Source organism: Canis aureus, chromosome 5 (assembly GCF_053574225.1).
Source record: "Canis aureus isolate CA01 chromosome 5, VMU_Caureus_v.1.0, whole genome shotgun sequence".
In the NCBI taxonomy this organism is placed as follows: domain Eukaryota; kingdom Metazoa; phylum Chordata; class Mammalia; order Carnivora; family Canidae; genus Canis; species Canis aureus.
Window position 1 is genome coordinate 52,097,165 of NC_135615.1, and position 18,720 is coordinate 52,115,884.

General features: G+C 37.6%; 1 protein-coding gene across 3 annotated transcripts in view; it reads right to left on the minus strand.

Annotated features, from left to right (window-relative positions):
• Window positions 1-745: 745 nt before the first annotated feature.
• Window positions 746-18,720, minus strand: part of TRIM23 (tripartite motif containing 23) — a 37,310-nt gene continuing 19,335 nt past the window's right edge. For all 3 annotated transcript variants that reach the window (XM_077898011.1, XM_077898010.1, XM_077898009.1), the window contains 4 exons: window positions 8,788-8,917; window positions 8,168-8,278; window positions 5,105-5,229; window positions 746-3,030 (listed from right to left, as the gene is read on the minus strand). In XM_077898011.1, coding sequence (XP_077754137.1) covers window positions 2,851-3,030; window positions 5,105-5,229; window positions 8,168-8,278; window positions 8,788-8,917 — 546 coding nt within the window. In that variant the 3' untranslated portion in view covers window positions 746-2,850. The remainder of the gene's footprint in view (window positions 3,031-5,104; window positions 5,230-8,167; window positions 8,279-8,787; window positions 8,918-18,720) is intronic.

Here is an 18,720-nt window from a genome sequence, read left to right on the forward strand (position 1 = left end):
TCACTGTGACATTTACCTTTACTTACTATTTTAGATGTCTTGACATCACCCAAGCAATTTATTCATTCCTGAAAACTTAATCCTAAATTTTTTATAATACTGCCACCAAGTGGTGGTGATGCCCCATTCTGCCAAACATAGTTATTTTGGTTGAGTGAAAAATCCTAGTTGATTAACGAATTTTTCCATTTCATGTCACAAATTTAACAGTCAGTAGACCTAAAAATATACATTGCCAGTATCTTTTTGTAAAGCATGTTTTAAATTATTATTAGCAGGATATCATCTGATACATATTCATCCTCTTCATTATTTTTTTAGGAAAAGTGTAACTGTCTTCTTCCCTATTAACCACTTTGCAAATTGAAAGGTATCTCAATGCTAAGGAAAATGTCTTTCTTTTGGCAATATTAGTTCATAAGGCTGCACCTAAGTATTCTCAGCCATTTTCTAAAACAGTTACTTAAAATTTAAAAAAACGGGTTTCACGATGTTTAATGCAAAAATTTAGTTCTGTCTAGATAATGCTCATTTAAGTGTGGCTTACTTTGCAACTACAGAATGCTTTATTTATTTCTAAATCTTTAATAAACTCAGATTTGACATGGAAGTCAATCCCTACCCCATTTTGTTTCCTTTCTCATAACCACAGCATAAATAGGACTTTAGGTGGTTACTAATTATACTAGTAGATAGATGGTACATGAAACAGAACTTATAGAATAATGATAAGACTTCCTTAAAATGATTTTAACATTTTATTGCTGTCTATATGTAATGCAAATAATGGCTTCTGGTGATAATAAAGCATTCCGATATTACAGACCAGGGCTACACACTTGTAAACCTGCTTTACATAAACCATACAATAATATTTAGCTTAATACAGAAATTCAGAGCTAGGAGGCAAATCCTAATAGACTGTATTTAAGACATCTCTCTCATTATTAAGTTTGACATTTCTCAGAGGGAACTAGCAAAATCTTAACCAATGATTAGGGAAAGAATACAACCATAAATAGTAGTAAGGGCCTGAGAAAAATATTTCTTAAAAAAAAAGAAATCACACACGAACACTGTTATGTACATTATAATCAAGTCTAAGCACAATTTTTACATTGTGTTTAGTAATATCCTAAGAATGTGAATTACAAAGTTTACCAAAATTGGTGAAATAAACTTAATAATTTACAAGGAAAACAACTTTACATTTTAGTGTTAGATTTTCTTTTTCAATTACCTAGTAGAGAAAGCAGGTCAAGGGCTCACAGGCAAATGTTAACACATTTTTTTATTTTTCACAGTTATTGTAATCAAATATTAAATAATTTAATTCATAAGTGTTACTTATATGCACAAATTACACTTGTAACAGCATGACTTTTACTTGAAAAATAAAGGATGAAATATTTACTTATTTACACACTGCCCATAACACTGATGGACTTCTTTCTAATGCTTTGTTTTCTAAAAGTTTTGTTGTTTATTTTAAACAAAAGTACATTTGAAGAGACTGAACCAAAAACAGTACCACCAAAGAGGGACCTACCTCTCCTAGCAGTTCAACTAAGACGACTTAGGACTCAACCTCATCCTAAAGGATGAAGAGCCTTTTAAAAAAATAATAAAACTGAATCTAGCTATGTTTAAATATAAATCGTACTGCCATAATGAGTATCCTTAAAAAATGAAAAACAGTAAAAAGCACAAAATTTTTAAACTTTTACAACACTGCATTAATAAAGGTGATGTAAACTTTCTGAACATTTCCTTAGACACATTCTTTCTCAACTAACTTTTCAAGGCCTTATCATGAAGAGCCTTGATAACATTTTATTGTCAAGATAAATGCACTTATTTTGGGAAAGCTATTAAAGTAACTAATTCTCCACTGCTTCTCTTAAGGTAAATGTAGTTTTCTACTTAGATCTCTATTTTTTTTTTTATGTAAAGCCAACAACCCTGGTTCTATGTGTAACTTACTACATTTTACCCTATAATCGTTCCCACTAAGGATGCAATATTATTTTAAAAAGAAACTCTAACTAATTTAAATGTGTTGAAAATAGAAGGACCAATTTAGAGCTGTGACCTAGGAAATAATATATCTAAGTTCAACCCGGGAAATGGGTCTTTCATAAGTGAAGATTAACTACAACATAACTGACTTTCACAGTTTTATTATTAATTATTCTTCAGTTTAATACTAATCTGACAGTCATACCTAGTTAGATAACGTCATATGACTCACTTGTGTTTTATACAAAAGGGCTTAGAGAAAGTTTTAATAAAACATTATAAAATATTAATTTTCTGCAGCTTATAGTTCTTAGCATTAAAGGTGTTCTGTTATAATAAACATAGAAGTAATCCTACTACCCAAAGATACAGTCTGGATTCTTTCATTAAATCACTGCTGCTTTGTTACTAAATACTGCCAAATCCAGTGAAAAGGTAAGATAAAAGAGAAGCTATGTTTCACTTGCTTCACACAGAGGTTCCATTAGGCACTCAGTTGGCTATTCCTTTTTCACTGAAAGAATAAATCTTCACCTTACCCTTTCTCTCACTACTTCTTTCCCAGTATATGGTTCACATATAATGTGAAAAAAATAACAAATTTATGTTTTTAAAAAATGTATATTCACTAAGTCCCTATTTAATGCAATTTTAATCTGCTCAAATATTTAAATTTTACTACAGAGTAACTTTTTAAAAAGCAATATTGTACTCAATTCCCCAAAGTCCTTTTAAGTATACATCCTAAATTAACTTTGAGTGCAGAATTTCTTATATTATGTGCAAAGTAACTCTTAACCACAAAACTTTGAAGAACTGCTGCATTTAAAATCAAGCAACATCCAATACTCCAGCAGCCACAAGATGCCTTGAGAGCCAATCTAACCCTTCATATAGTCCCATACCACTTCGAGCATCACAGCCCTGAATATACCAGCTACGGCCACAGCACAATTTATGCAGACTGAGAAGTTCAGTGATTTCTTCTACTGACAGAGCTCCAGCAACATCCTGAAAGATATATACATAACAAAATTTTTATAATCCACTCATCAAAATTATTTATATAGAATTCTGTTGGTGCCATTCTAACAAAAGCCTAAAGTTAAAACCTAAATTCACCTTTCAGTAACTATTCTGTAATTAATAGAGAGAAAAGTAGGGTTGTGATTAAGATCATTTATAATATAGTCTGTAGGAATAACATCACAGTGAAATCAATAAAGGCAATGCAGCCTGAATGAAAGATACTGCCTGAGTCATAAGGCATTGACTTAAAAAGGTTAACACATCTGTATCACAAAAATGGCTCATACATAGAATTTATAAAATGAAGTTACTAAATTCCCACTCCAAATACCCCCGAACACCCCTACTTCCTAGAAGCAACCACCAGTTATGATATTTTATATATTTGTCCAGATAATTTCCATGCACATTCATGCAAATAAACATCCTTTAGTTTTTTTAAATTTTTTACTGAACACATCTTGAAGATAATTATCTTTCCATTATCTGGACAAGTAGACTTTCAGCATTATTTTTAACATCGAATTACATTCCTGGGTGTAGGTGCTACATTAATTTTCTTAACCAGTCCTATTCTTTTTTTATTTTTTTTAAATTTTATTTATTATTCCTGAGAGACACACAGAGAGAGAGAGAGAGAGAGAGGCAGAGACACAGGCAGAGGGAGAAGCAGGCTCCATGCAGGGAGCCCGACGTGGGACTCGATCCCAGGTCTCCAGGATCACACCCTGGGCTGAAGGCAGTGCTAAACCGCTGAGCCACCCGGGCTGCCCAACCAGTCCTATTCTTAATATTTACTCTGAACTCCTATTTATGTGCTATTACAAATACATACATATACATATGTAACATTTTTACCCACGTTCATTTGCACCATTATCTGTAGGATAACTTTAGGATATTTGTAGAATACTTTCCTAGAGGTAAAATTGCAGGGTACAGGTATATGCATCTAAAATTTTGATAGGTATGGTACTGCCCAATTGCCCTCCAAGAAAATGTCTCTAATAACCACACCAACAGTATATATGAGTCTGAAGATTATGAACATTTTTATCTTTAACGATGAAAAGTGGGATTCACTTTGTCTTATTTACGTGTCTTTTTCAATAAGTAAAGCAAAGTGTATCTTGCTCTTAGTAGTTTGCCTTTTATTTTTTATGAGGAAAACCTTTTATTCGCCATCCTACCCTTCCTTTTTATGACATGTTAGCCCCTCTACTGCACTTGTCATCCTCCTAGAAGCATAGGCTCAGATCTAGGAATCTGCAGCTTCCCCGTGTCCTTTACCCTCCCCATTCAGACACAGAATTCTAACAAATCTACGTTCATAAACTCTTTCCAATCTGCTTCCACCCTTCTATTCCTTTAATTGAGGATCTTGCTAACTCTCTCACTTGAATTACTGCAGCGATTTACTGTGTATGCCTGTCTCTAGTCCCTTCCCCCTAATTCTGTATTCTACCCCCAGACTATGGTCTTAAAATGCAGAGTCCAAAAACCTTTTGATGGTTTTCCTGTCACAGAATAAAACCTAAATTTCTCAGTCTAGACCTTATTTGTTATTCTAGATTTTCGTCATCCTCTATTTGCCCTTTACATATAGATATGCTGATGCTCCCTATTTATGCTTTTATTTTCTCTGCCTATGGTGTTCTTTCCTTCACATATGAATTCAAAGTCCTATCCATAATTTCAACTCAAATCCCACTTTTTACAAATCTTTTACAAGATGCCACCTTTAGAACTACTCTAATTTCCCATAGCATGTTAATATTACTGAAGTGACTTGCCAGTTTTCTATGTATTAGAATCTCATACACAGTCACTTACACGTTCACATACATATATAGGAGTTTCTGGTAAGCATCAATTTCTTTCTTTCCCATATACTCCAAGGTACCAAGTATAGCACTTTGCATATACATTGTATTTATAAAATACTCAACAGAAATTTCATAAGTATCTACTGAATTATCTGTTTTGAAATCTTTCCAGTTACCTTGTAATGTAGAATAAACAAAACTACCAAATAGTATTCAGAAATACGTGTTACCTGTTTGTTAGCAAAAATCAGGAGCAAAGCATCTCGAAGTTCTTTTTCCGTTAATAACTTTGCAAGTTCACTATGTGCTTCACTAACTCTGTCTCTATGACTGCTGTCAACAACAAATACAACGGCTAGGGGAAAAAAAAAACTGAATTAGTCATCTGTTAACTCTCAGTAAATGGACCAAATATTTTAATGCTCTCCTTACTGTATTATGCTTAGTCTATTATCTACTATGTTTTTCACAGAAAGGCTGCCTACAAGAGGGCCTAGCAGTACTTAACAGTATGACCTCATATAGTTCACCTAACTTTTCGACCTTCTTCATTTTCCCATCTATAACAGGATTTAAAACATTTCCTCCATCAAAACAAAGTGCTGTGTATGTGGGCATTTTTCTCCTAATTAATGGGGATATACCTCCCATGATTTCCCAAATAATGCTTTTTATTATAATCATCCGATGCTCATTGTAACAAATGCACTTCTTAATCCCCACCATTATCTCCTCTACGATACCTATCAGTTTAAGAGTCTCTTTCTCGTTTTTCTTTTTTTCCTCTTTGCTTATTTGTTTCTTAAAGTCCACATGAGTGGAACCATATAGTATTTGTCTTTCTCTGACTTATTTATTATATTCTCTAGCTCCATCCAAGTCATTGCAAATGGCAAGATTTCATTCCTTTTTATGGCTAAGTGATATTCCATTGTATATGTATACCACCAATTCTTTACACATTCATCAATCAATGGACACTTGAGCTCTCCATAACTTGGCTATTGCTGATAATGATACTATCAACATCAGAGTGCATATATCCCTTTGAATTAGTGTTTCTATATTCTTTGGGTAAATACCTAGTAGTCCAATTGCTGGTTCATACAGTAGTTCTAAATTTAACTTTTTGAGGAAACTCCGTACTGTTTCCAGAGTGGCTGCACCAGTTTGCATTCCCACCAGCAGTGCAAGAGGGTTCCTTTTTCTGCTCTAATCTTTATTATTTTCTTCTGTCTACTGGTTAGGCTATGTTTGTCCTTTTTCTAGCTCTTTTAAGGTGTAGGCTAGGTTATTTGAATTTTTCATGCTTCTTGAGGTAGGCTGTATTGCTATAAAATTCCCCCTTAAAACAGCTTTTTCTGCGTCCCAAAGGTTTTGAACCATGTGCTTTCATTTTCACTTATTTCTATGTACTTTTTGATTTCTTCTTTGATTTTTCAGGTTGACCCCTTAATTTATTATTATTATTATTTTTTTAAAGATTTACTTATTTATTCAGAGAGAAGGAGAGAAAGGCAGAGACACAGGCAGAGGGAGAAACAGGCTCCATGCAGGAAGCCCGATGTGGGACTCGATCCCGGATCTCCAGGATCACACCCCAGGCTGCAGGAGGCGCCAAACCGCTGCACCACCGGGGCTGCCCAACCCCTTAATTATTTAGTAACATGTTATTTAGCCACCACATATTTGTGGTCTCTCCATATTTTTTCTTGTGGATGACTTCTAGTTTCATAGCATTGTGGTCAGAAAAGATGCATTGAGGGGCTCCTGGGTAGCTCAGCTGCTTAGGCGTCTGACTCTTGATTTTCATTCAGGTCATGATCTCAGGATCATGGGGTTGAGCCCCACGTAGGGCTCCATAGGGAGTCTCTTTGAGATTCTTCCTTTCCTTCTCCCTCTCCCTGTGCCCCTCTGCCATTCACACTAAGGACATAAATATTTTTTAAAAAGGTAAAGAGAAGATACATTGATCTTTTTGAATTTTTTTTAAAGATTTATTTATTTATTCATGAGACACAGAGAGAGAGAGAGAGAGGAGAGAGACAGAGAGAGGCAGAGACACAGGCAGAGGGAGAAGCAGGCTCCATGCACGGAGCTCAATGCGGGACTTGATCCCGGGACTCCAGGATCACACCCTGGGCCGAAGGCAGGTGCAAAACCGCTGAGCCACCCAGGGATCCCCCGATCTTTTTGAATTTGTTAAGGCTTCTTTCATGGCCTATGATGCTACTTGTTCTTTGATTACTACTTCCTTTGCCAAAAAATAGTCTAAATAAATCACCACCTTTATCTCTGCAAAGTATCTCTTTTGGTGTCTAGCACAGCACTTTCCATATATACTATACTCAAAACACATAGCAGAAATTTCACAAGTACCTAGTGAATTGATTCTCTTTTGGAATCTTTCCAGGTACCTTATGATAGCTAAACATTCTGACTTTTCAATCATTCCTCATGTTCAAAATCCCATTTTTTCCCTTATTAATCAATGGCTTATACTAAATTCAATATCAAAAATCCCAAGTTTTGGGATCCTTGGGTGGCGCAGCGGTTTGGCGCCTGCCTTTGGCCCAGGGCGCGATCCTGGAGACCCGGGATCAAATCCCACGTTGGGCTCCCGGTGCATGGAGCCTGCTTCTCCCTCTGCCTATGTCTCTGCCTCTCTCTCTCTCTCTCTCTTTCTGTGACTATCATAAAAAAAAAAAAAAAAATCCCAAGTTTTTCTTTTAGGTGGAAAGTATGAATATATATAAAACAGGTGGCATGAACATTAGTTTTATGTTTGGTATAAGCAAAAGCATAGAATGAGGCCCAAATATTAATAAATGTTAGGTGAAATATGTGATAAAACTCAGTTTGGCCAAAAGTAAACCACCGCAGGTTCTTCTGCAGAAAACAAATAACTGTGAATGGAAATGAAGGAATGGAGCTTTTGAGAGATTGTAATGAGGAAAATGTTTAACTGAATTGAAGAGAGCAGCAGAAACATACACCAAGAATTCTACTCTACATCACAGTATAGGCAGTGATCACACTCTTATGAATACTAATAACGTACTTTAATTGTTAAGAGCGGCAAGCAGTATGTACTCTTAACTGCCTAGGTATAAGGTAAGTAAGTTTTAAGCTATAATTATGACCTTTTTCATGAAATAAACCTAAGTACAGATCCCACTCTTTCCACCTTAACTTTTTTAATAAAATAAGCTTCACTAGTTAAATCAATTCCTTTCCTAGGAAAACTGGCATCCTAAAATTCTGAAAAATTAAGATACCATTTTGACTCTTACCTTGAGTATTGAGGTAATAATGTTTCCACAATGGTCTTAATTTGTGTTTTCCACCTACATCCCAAATAGTGAACTTTAGATTTTTATATTCTACAGTTTCCACATTAAAACCTGTTTTCAAAAAAAAGTTACTTTAATACTGAACTTATATTTATAATCAGTAACACACCAAACATAGGCGACCCACTATTTATAATTGTGATAATACAAATTATCTTCATACAGCAATATCTACTGCAGCCCAACCAACTCCAGTCTTAATAAACACATATGGGGAAGATATACCTTTAACAGCTGTTAGTCCTCTATACCTCCACCAGGATCTTTAGATCCTGAAACTCAAATACCTAACAGCTCTGCACTACTACCACTCCTTTCCCCTAACCCTCACCACCCTTTAATCCTTCCAACGATCCCACAAATCTGTTACTTCTTAATATCCCACCATCTACATTTCAATCCAACAGCCACTGAATCTTGCATTGTTTTTCTCAGACATGCTTATGTAAAGAGCCCACCACAATGCCATACTGGCATAAAATAAGACCTCCAAGAACTCAGCTGTAAGCTAGAGTGTCTATAAAGCATCCATTAAAGTAAAAAGCAGTACTCATACTTACCAATTGTTGGAATAGGCTGCATGAATTCATCCTGTTTTAACTTAAACAAAATAGTAGTTTTTCCAGCACCATCTAATCCTAACGTAACAACTCGAATTTCCATTTTTGGTCCAATGTGAACTCTATTGTCCTGTAATTTTTAAAAATTTAAATCCTCTTATTTTGATATGGAGTTAAGTATTAGCATTTATACTTTTATTTATAATACCCTTGTCAATTATTTCATCTCCTATTCATTCTTCTGATTACACGAACAAATAGCAACCTGTATTATTATAATTTTGTTGCATGAATCTATCCTTAGAAAACTGAAATAACAAACATTTAAAAAATTATATAAGCCTTGGTAACCGGTATATAATGTACAAAGGTGTAATCTGTGACATCAATCACATAAAGTATGGGGAATGGGGTTATAAAAGAATAGAAGGTTTATATGAAAAAGAAGTTAAATTGTTATCACTTTCAAATAGAATGTTAAAATGAGATGTTCTCTGTAATAACAATAGTAAACACATAAAATCCACAGAATATACACAAAAGGAAATGAGAGGTGAATCAAATGATGACACTATAAAAGATCACTAAGACACAGAAGAAGGCAGTAAGAGAAAAGGAAGGACAAAGTAGCTATAAGATATACAAAAAACAATGAACAGAATGATAATATAAGTCTTTACCTATTAATAATTACTTGAAATATAAATGGATTTAACTCCCAAAGGAAAAGACACAGTTTGACTAAATGGATTGAAAAAAAACCAAGATCTAACAATATGCTGTCTGTCTATAAGTGACTCACTTCATATTTAAGGACACAAGAAGGCTGAAAGTGAAGGAAAAGAAAAAGATACTCCATGTAAATCATACTCAAAAGAGAGCACGGGTGGTTATCCTATTATTAAACAAAATAGACTTTAAATAAGAAACTGTCGGGCAGCCCGGAGGGGCTCAGCAGTGTTCAGCGCCACCTTCAGCCCAGGGTGTGATCCTGGAGAACCAGAATCAAGTCCTGGGTTGGGCTCCCCGCATGGAGCCTGCTTCTCCCTCTTCCTGTGTCTGTGTCTCTGCCTCTCTCTCTCTCTGTCTCTCATGAATAAATAAATAAAAATATTTAAATAAGAAATTGTCATAGGAGACAAAAGGTATTATATAACGATAAAAGGATAGATTTACAAAGTATATAATTATAAATACTTGGATTTTAAATATATGGATAAAAGTTCCAAAATGACACCCAGAACTATAAAACCTTTAGAAGAAAACATAGTGCAAATCTTCATGACAGTGGATTTGGCTTTGATTTCTTTTGGTTATGACACCAAAAACAAAGTCGACAAAAGCAAAAGTAGACAGATGGGACCATATCAATCTTAAACTTTTATGAATCAAAGGATACAATCAACAAAGTGAAGAAGCAACCTACCAAATGGAACAAAGTATTTGCAAATTATATATCTAAGAATGGATTCTTATCCAGAATATATAAGAACTCCTACAACTCAACAACAAGAAAAAATCAAGTTACTCAATTAAAAACAGGCAAAGGGGAGGAGGGGCAAGATGGCGGAAGAGCAGGGTCTCCAAATCACCTGTCTCCACCAAATTACCGAGAAAACCTTTAAATTATCCTGAAAATCTATGAATTCGGCCTGAGAATTAAAGAGAGAACACCTGGAATGCTACAGCGAGAAGAGTTCGCGTTTCTATCAAGGTAGGAAGACGGGGAAAAAAGAAATAAAGAAACGAAGGCCTCCAAGGGGGAGGGGCCCCGCGAGGAGCCAGGCTGAGGCCGGGGCGAGTGTCCCCAGGACAGGAGAGCCTCGTCCCGGAGACGCAGGAGCTGCACCGACCTTCCCGGGCGGAAAGGGGCTCGCAGGGAGTTGGAGCAGGACCCAGGAGGGCGGGGATGCCCTCGGGCTCCCTGGGACACTAACAGGCACCTGCGCCCCGGGAGAGTGCGCCGAGCTCCCTAAGGGCTGCAGCGCGCACGGCGGGACCGGAGCAGCTCGGAGGGGCTCGGGCAGAGGAAGAGGCTCTGTGCGGAGGGGACTGCGTGGCCGGGAGCGCGAATCCAACAGCGCAGACCGGGAGCACAGGGCGCCGGGACACAGCCCAGGATCCGGCCTCCCCCCGGGACAGGCAGAGGCCGGGAGGGCCCAGGACAGCAAGGACGCTCCTGCCCCGAGCTGAGCAGATCAGCGGCCCCGCCCCGGAGCCTCCAGGCCCTGCAGACGGAGAGCTCAGGAGTTCCTGCGGGGGCTGAATCCAGGTTTCCAGAGCTGCCCCGCCACTGGGGTTGTTCCTCCTGGGGCCTCACCGGGTAAACAACCCCCACTGAGCCCTGCACCAGGCAGGGGGAAGAGCAGCTCCCCCAAGTGCTAACACCTGAAAATCAGCACAACAGGCCCCTCCCCCAGAAGACCAGCTAGAAGGACAATTTCCAGGGGAAGTCAAGAGACTTAGAGTATATACAGAATCAGAAGATACTCCCCCGTTGTTCTTTTTTTTTCTTTTCTTTTCTTTTTTTGTTGTTGTTTTGCTTTTTGATTTGTTTCCTTCCTCCACCCCTTTTTTCCTTTCTTTTTTTCTTCTTTTTTATCTTCCTTTTTTTTTCTCTCTCTTTTTCTTTTCTTCTTTCTCTCCTCTCTTTTTCTCCTTTTCCCAATACAACTTGCTTTTGGCCACTCTGAACTGAGCAAAATGACTAGAAGGAAAACCTCACCTCAAAAGAAAGAATCAGAAATAGTCCTCTCTCCCACAGAGTTACAAAATCTGGATTACAATTCGATGTCAGAGAGCCAATTCAGAAGCATTATTATACAGCTACTGGTGGCTCTAGAAAAAAGCATAAAGGACTCAAGAGACTTCATGACTGCAGAATTTAGAGCTAATCAGGCAGAAATTAAAAATCAATTGAATGAGATGCAATCCAAACTAGAAGTCCTAACGACCAGGGTTAACGAGGTGGAAGAACGAGTGAGTGACACAGAAGACAAGTTGATAGCAAAGAGGGAAACTGAGGAAAAAAGAGACAAACAATTAAAAGACCATGAAGATAGATTAAGGGAAATAAACGACAGCCTGAGGAAAAAAAACCTACGTTTAATTGGTGTTCCCAAGGGTGCGGAAAGGGACAGAAGGCCAGAATATGTATTTGAACAAATTCTAGATGAAAACTTTCCTAATCTGGGAAGGGAAACAGGCATTCAGATCCAGGAAATAGAGAGATCCCCCCCCCCCCACAAAATCAATAAAAACCGTTCAACACCTCGACATTTAATAGTTAAGCTTGCAAATTCCAAAGATAAAGAGAAGATCCTTAAAGCAGCAAGAGACAAGAAATCCCTGACTTTTATGGGGAGGAGTGTTAGGGTAACAGGAGACCTCTCCACAGAGACCTGGCAGGCCAGAAAGGGCTGGCAGGATATATTCAGGGTCCTAAATTAAAAGAACATGCAACCAAGAATACTTTATCCAGCAAGGCTCTCATTCAAAATGGAAAGAGAGATAAAGAGCTTCCAAGACAGGCAGGAACTGAAAGAATATGTGACCTCCAAACCAGCTCTGCAAGAAATTTTAAGGGGGACTCTTAAAATTCCCCTTTAAGAAGAAGTTCAGTGGAACAATCCACAAAAACAAGGACTGAATAGATATCATGATGACACTAAACACATATCTGTCAATAGTAACTCTGAACGTGAACGGGCTTAATGACCCCATCAAAAGGCACAGGGTTTCAGACTGGATAAAAAAGCAGGACCCATCTATTTGCTGTCTACAAGAGACTCATTTTAGACAGAAGGACACCTACAGCCTGAAAATAAAAGGTTGGAGAACCATTTACCATTCGAATGATCCTCAAAAGAAAGCAGGGGTAGCCATCCTTATATCAGATAAACTAAAATTTACCCCGAAGACTGTAGTGAGAGATGAAGAGGGACACTATATCATACTTAAAGGATCTATCCAACAAGAGGACCTAACAATCCTCAATATATATGCCCCGAATGTGGGAGCTGCCAAATATATAAATCAATTATTAACCAAAGTGAAGAAATACTTAGATAATAATACACTTATACTTGGTGACTTCAATCTAGCTCTTTCTATACTCGATAGGTCTTCTAAGCACAACATCTCCAAAGAAACGAGAGCTTTAAATGATACACTGGACCAGATGGATTTCACAGATATCTACAGAACTTTACATCCAAACTCAACTGAATACACATTCTTCTCAAGTGCACATGGACCTTTCTCCAGAATAGACCACATACTGGGTCACAAATCGGGTCTGAACCGATACCAAAAGATTGGGATCGTCCCCTGCATATTCTCAGATCATAATGCCTTGAAATTAGAACTAAATCACAACAAGAAGTTTGGAAGGACCTCAAACAGGTGGAGGTTAAGGACCATCCTGCTAAAAGATGAAAGGGTCAACCAGGAAATTAAGGAAGAATTAAAAAGATTCCTGGAAACTAATGAGAATGAAGATACAACCGTTCAGAATCTTTGGGATGCAGCAAAAGCAGTCCTAAGGGGGAAATACATCGCAATACAAGCATCCATTCAAAAACTGGAAAGAACTCAAATACAAAAGCTAACCTTACACATAAAGGAGCTAGAGAAAAGACAGCAAATAGATCCTACACCCAGGAGAAGAAGAGAGTTAATAAAGATTCGAGCAGAACTTAACGAAATCGAGACCAGAAGAACTGTGGAACAGATCAACAGAACCAGGAGTTGGTTCTTTGAAAGAATTAATAAGATAGATAAACCATCAGCCAGCCTTATTAAAAAGAAGAGAGAGAAGACTCAAATTAATAAAATCATGAATGAGAAAGGAGAGATCACTACCAACACCAAGGAAATACAAACGATTTTAAAAACATATTATGAACAGCTATACGCCAATAAATTAGGCAATCTAGAAGAAATGGGCGCATTCCTGGAAAGCCAGAAACTACCAAAACTGGAACAGGAAGAAATAGAAAACCTTAACAGGCCAATAACCAGGGAGGAAATTGAAGCAGTCATCAAAAACCTCCCAAGACACAAGAGTCCAGGGCCAGATGGCTTCCCAGGGGAATTCTATCAAACGTTTAAAGAAGAAACCATACCTATTCTCCTAAAGCTGTTTGAAAAGTTAGAAAGAGATGGAGTACTTCCAAATTCGTTCTATGAGGCCAGCATCACCTTAATTCCAAAACCAGACAAAGACCCCACCAAAAAGGAGAATTACAGACCAATATCCCTGATGAACATGGATGCAAAAATTCTCAACAAGATACTGGCCAATAGGATCCAACAGTACATTAAGAAAATTATTCACCACGACCAAGGGATTTATCCCCGGGACACAAGGCTGGTTCAACACCCGTAAAACAATCAATGTGATTCATCATATCAGCAAGAGAAAAACCAAGAACATATGATCCTCTCATTAGATGCAGAGAAAGCATTTGACAAATACAGGGATTCCTGGGTGGCGCAGCAGTTTGGCGCCTGCCTTTGGCCCAGGGTGCGATCCTGGAGACCCGGGATCGAATCCCACATCGGGCTCCCGGTGCATGGAGCCTGCTTCTCCCTCTGCCTAGGTCTCTGCCTCTCTCTCTTTCTCTCTCTGTGACTAGCATAAATAAATTAAAAAAAATTAAAGAAAAATACAGCATCCATTTATGATCAAAACTCTTCAGAGTGTAGGGATAGAGGGAACATTCCTCAACATCTTAAAAGCCATCTACGAAAAGCCCACAGCAAATATCATTCTCAATGGGGAAGCACTGGGAGCCTTTCCCCTAAGATCAGGAACAAGACAGGGATGTCCACTCTCACCACTGCTATTCAACATAGTACTGGAAGTCCTAGCCTCAGCAATCAGACAACAAAAAGACATTAAAGGCATTCAAATTGGCAAAGAAGAAGTCAAACTCTCCCTCTTCACCGATGACATGATACTCTACGTAAAAAACCCAAAAGTCTCCACCCCAAGATTGCTAAAACTCATACAGCAATTCGGTAGCGTGGCAGGATACGAAATCAATGCCCAGAAATCAGTGGCATTTCTATACACTAACAATGAGTCTGAAGAAAGAGAAATTAAGGAGTCAATCCCATTTACAATTGCACCCAAAAGCATAAGATACCGAGGAATAAACCTCACCAAAGATGTAAAGGATTTATACCCTCAAAACTATAGAACACTTCTGAAAGAAATTGAGGAAGACACAAAGAGATGGAAAAATATTCCATGCTCACGGATTGGCAGAATTAATATTGTGAAAATGTCAATGTTACCCAGGGCAATATACACGTTTAATGCAATCCCTATCAAAATACCATGGACTTTCTTCAGAGAGTTAGAACAAATTATTTTAAGATTTGTGTGGAATCAGAAAAGACCCCGAATAGCCAGGGGAATTTTAAAAAAGAAAACCATATCTGGGGGCATCACAGTGCCAGATTTCAGGTTGTACTACAAAGCTGTGGTCATCAAGACAGTGTGGTACTGGCACAAAAACAGACACATAGATCAATGGAACAGAATAGAGAACCCAGAAGTGGACCCTGAACTTTTTTTTTTTTTTTTTTTTTGGGACCCTGAACTTTATGGTCAACTAATATTCGATAAAGGAGGAAAGACTATCCACTGGAAGAAAGACAGTCTCTTCAATAAATGGTGCTGGGAAAATTGGGCATCCACATGTAGAAGAATGAAACTAGACCACTCTCTTGCACCATACACAAAGATAAACTCAAAATGGATGAAAGATCTAAATGTGAGACAAGATTCCATCAAAATCCTAGAGAAGAACACAGGCAACACCCTTTTTGAACTCAGCCACAGTAACTTCTTGCAAGATACATCCACGAAGGCAAAAGAAACAAAAGCAAAAATGAACTATTGGGAATTCATCAAGATAAGAAGCTTTTGCACAGCAAAGGATACAGTCAACAAAACTAAAAGACAACCTACAGAATGGGAGAAGATATTTGCAAATGACATATCAGATAAAGGGCTAGTTTCCAAGATCTATAAAGAACTTATTAAACTCAACACCAAAGAAACAAACAATCCAATCATGAAATGGGCAAAAGACATGAACAGAAATCTCACAGAGGAAGACATAGACATGGCCAACACACACATGAGAAAATGCTCTGCATCACTTGCCATCAGGGAAATACAAATCAAAACCACAATGAGATACCACCTCACACCGGTGAGAATGGGGCAAATTAACAAGGCAGAAAACAACAAATGTTGGAGAGGATGCGGAGAAAAGGGAACCCTCCTACACTGTTGGTGGGAATGTGAACTGGTGCAGCCACTCTGGAAAACTGTGTGGAGGTTCCTCAAAGAGTTAAAAATAGACCTGCCCTATGACCCAGCAATTGCACTGTTAGGGATTTACCCCAAAGATACAGATGCAATGAAACGCCGGGACACCTGCACCCCGATGTTTATAGCAGCAATGGCCACAATAGCCAAACTGTGGAAGGAGCCTCGGTGTCCATCGAAAGATGAATGGATAAAGAAGATGTGGTTTATGTATACATTATTAGAAATGACAAATACCCACCATTTGCTTCAATGTGGATGGAACTGGAGGGTATTATGCTGAGTGAAGTCAGTCAGTCGGAGAAGGACAAACATTATATGTTCTCATTCATGTGGGGAATATAAATAATAGTGAAAGGGAATATAAGGGAAGGGAGAAGAAATGTGTGGGAAATATCAGAAAGGGAGACAGAACGTAAAGACTGCTAACTCTGGGAAACGAACTAGGGGTGGTAGAAGGGGAGGAGGGCAGGGGGTGGGAGTGAATGGGTGACGGGCACTGGGGGTTATTCTGTATGTTGGTAAATTGAACACCTATAAAAAATAAATTAAAAAAAAAGCTGAAAAAAAATAAATTGTTATCTCATGGATAATCCAACATCCACAGTAGGTTAAAAAAAAATAAAAAATAAAAAAAATAAAAAAATAAAAACAGGCAAAGGACTTATACAAAATGTCTCCAAAAAAAAAAAAAAAAAAAATATGTCTCCCTAAAAGATATAAACTGGCCATTAAGCATATTTAAAGATGCTCAACTTCATTAATCATCAGAGAAATGCAAATCAAATGCACAATGAAATACCAACCTCACACCCATCAGGATGGCTACTATCTAAAACAAAACAAAATTAACATGTGTTGATGAAAATGTCGAGAAATTGCAATCCTTGTACACTGTGGGTGGGAATTACAATTTGGTACAACTATGGAAAACATAATTTTTTCCTCAAAAAATTAAAAATAGAACTACCATATCCAGTAATCTCACTTCCAGATATATATGCAAAAGAAATGAAGACAAGGTCTCAGAGAAATATGTGTACACCCATGTCCACAGCCACACTATTCATAACAGCCAAGATGTGGAAGCAACCCAATGTCCATCAATGAATGAATGCATAAACAAAATGTGGTATATACAAACAATGCAATATTATTTAGCCTTAAAACAAAGAGAATTGTGTCCCATACCACGACATGGGTGAACTCTGAGGCCATACTAATTGAGATCAGCCAGTCACAAAAAGACAAATGCTATTTGGCTCCACTTATATGAGGTATTTAGAGTACTCAAATACAAAGAAACAGAAAGGTCATGATCTCAGGGTTCTGAGCCATGCATCGGGCTCCCCCCATGCTGAGCATGGAGACTGCTTGAGATTTTCTCTCTTCCTGTGCCACTCTCCACCATCCCCACCCTCTCCACTTGCTCTCTCTTTCAAAAAAAAAAAAAGGTTAAGATGGTAATTTTTAAGTTTTTTATCTCTCTCACACACACACACACACACACAAATGTGGTATTATCTGCACAATAAAGTATCTTGAAGCTATAAAAAAAGAATAAATAATGTCACTGAATACTGCTATGGAATAATCTCTAGGATGTACACTTATGTGAAAAGAACAAGGTAAAGAAATATGTAATGTTTTCTACCTTTTTTTAAAAAAAGATTTATTTATTTATTCATGAGAGACACAGAGAGAGAGAGTGAGAGAGAGGCAGAGACACAGGCATAGGGAGAGGCAGGCTCCATGCGGGGAGCCCAATGTGGGACTCGATCTCAGGACTCCAGGATCACACCCTGGGCCAAAGGCAGACACTCAACTGCTGAGCCACCCAGGCATCCCTGTCTTCTACCTTTAATGTGATGAGCGTACATACAAATATATAAATGTATTTCTATTTCTAAATGATGAAAAAAACTAAGAAAAAATTCTTGATGGTTTTCCACAGAAAGAGAAAGACAAGTGGATAGAACTAGACTTCTCTAAATGAACCCTGCTTTATAGATTTGACTACGGACCATAAAAGTGTTTCACATTATTATAAAATAAGATTTAGTTCTAAAAAAATAGACCCTAAAAAGGGAAAGTAAAACGAAACACATGAACCTTTTAAATTAGGAGCAAATCACTTTTTTTTTTTTTTTTTTTTTTTTTTTTAGATTTTATTTATTTGATAGAGAGTAAAAGTAAGCACAAACAGTGGGGAGAGACAGGAGGAGAGGGAGAAGCAGACTCCCCAACAACAGGCTCCATCCCAGGACCCTGGGATCATGACCTGAGCTGAAGGCAGATGCTTAACCAACTGAGCCACCCAGGCACTCGAGGCCATGCATTTTAAAGGAGACTAAAATATACCAACCAAACGGCAAGCATAAGCCTTATTTGGTTGGATTCTGTTTCCAGAAACAAAAATTTTTTTTAGCCATCTAGGAAATCTAAGTAACGATCATGTTAACATTAGAGATTCATTATTAAATTTTCTAGGTTTTTAACAATATTTTGGCTATGTTTTTTAAAACAGTCCTTACCTTTCACAAACACACACAAAAATATTTCATAGATGAAATGATACGTTGACA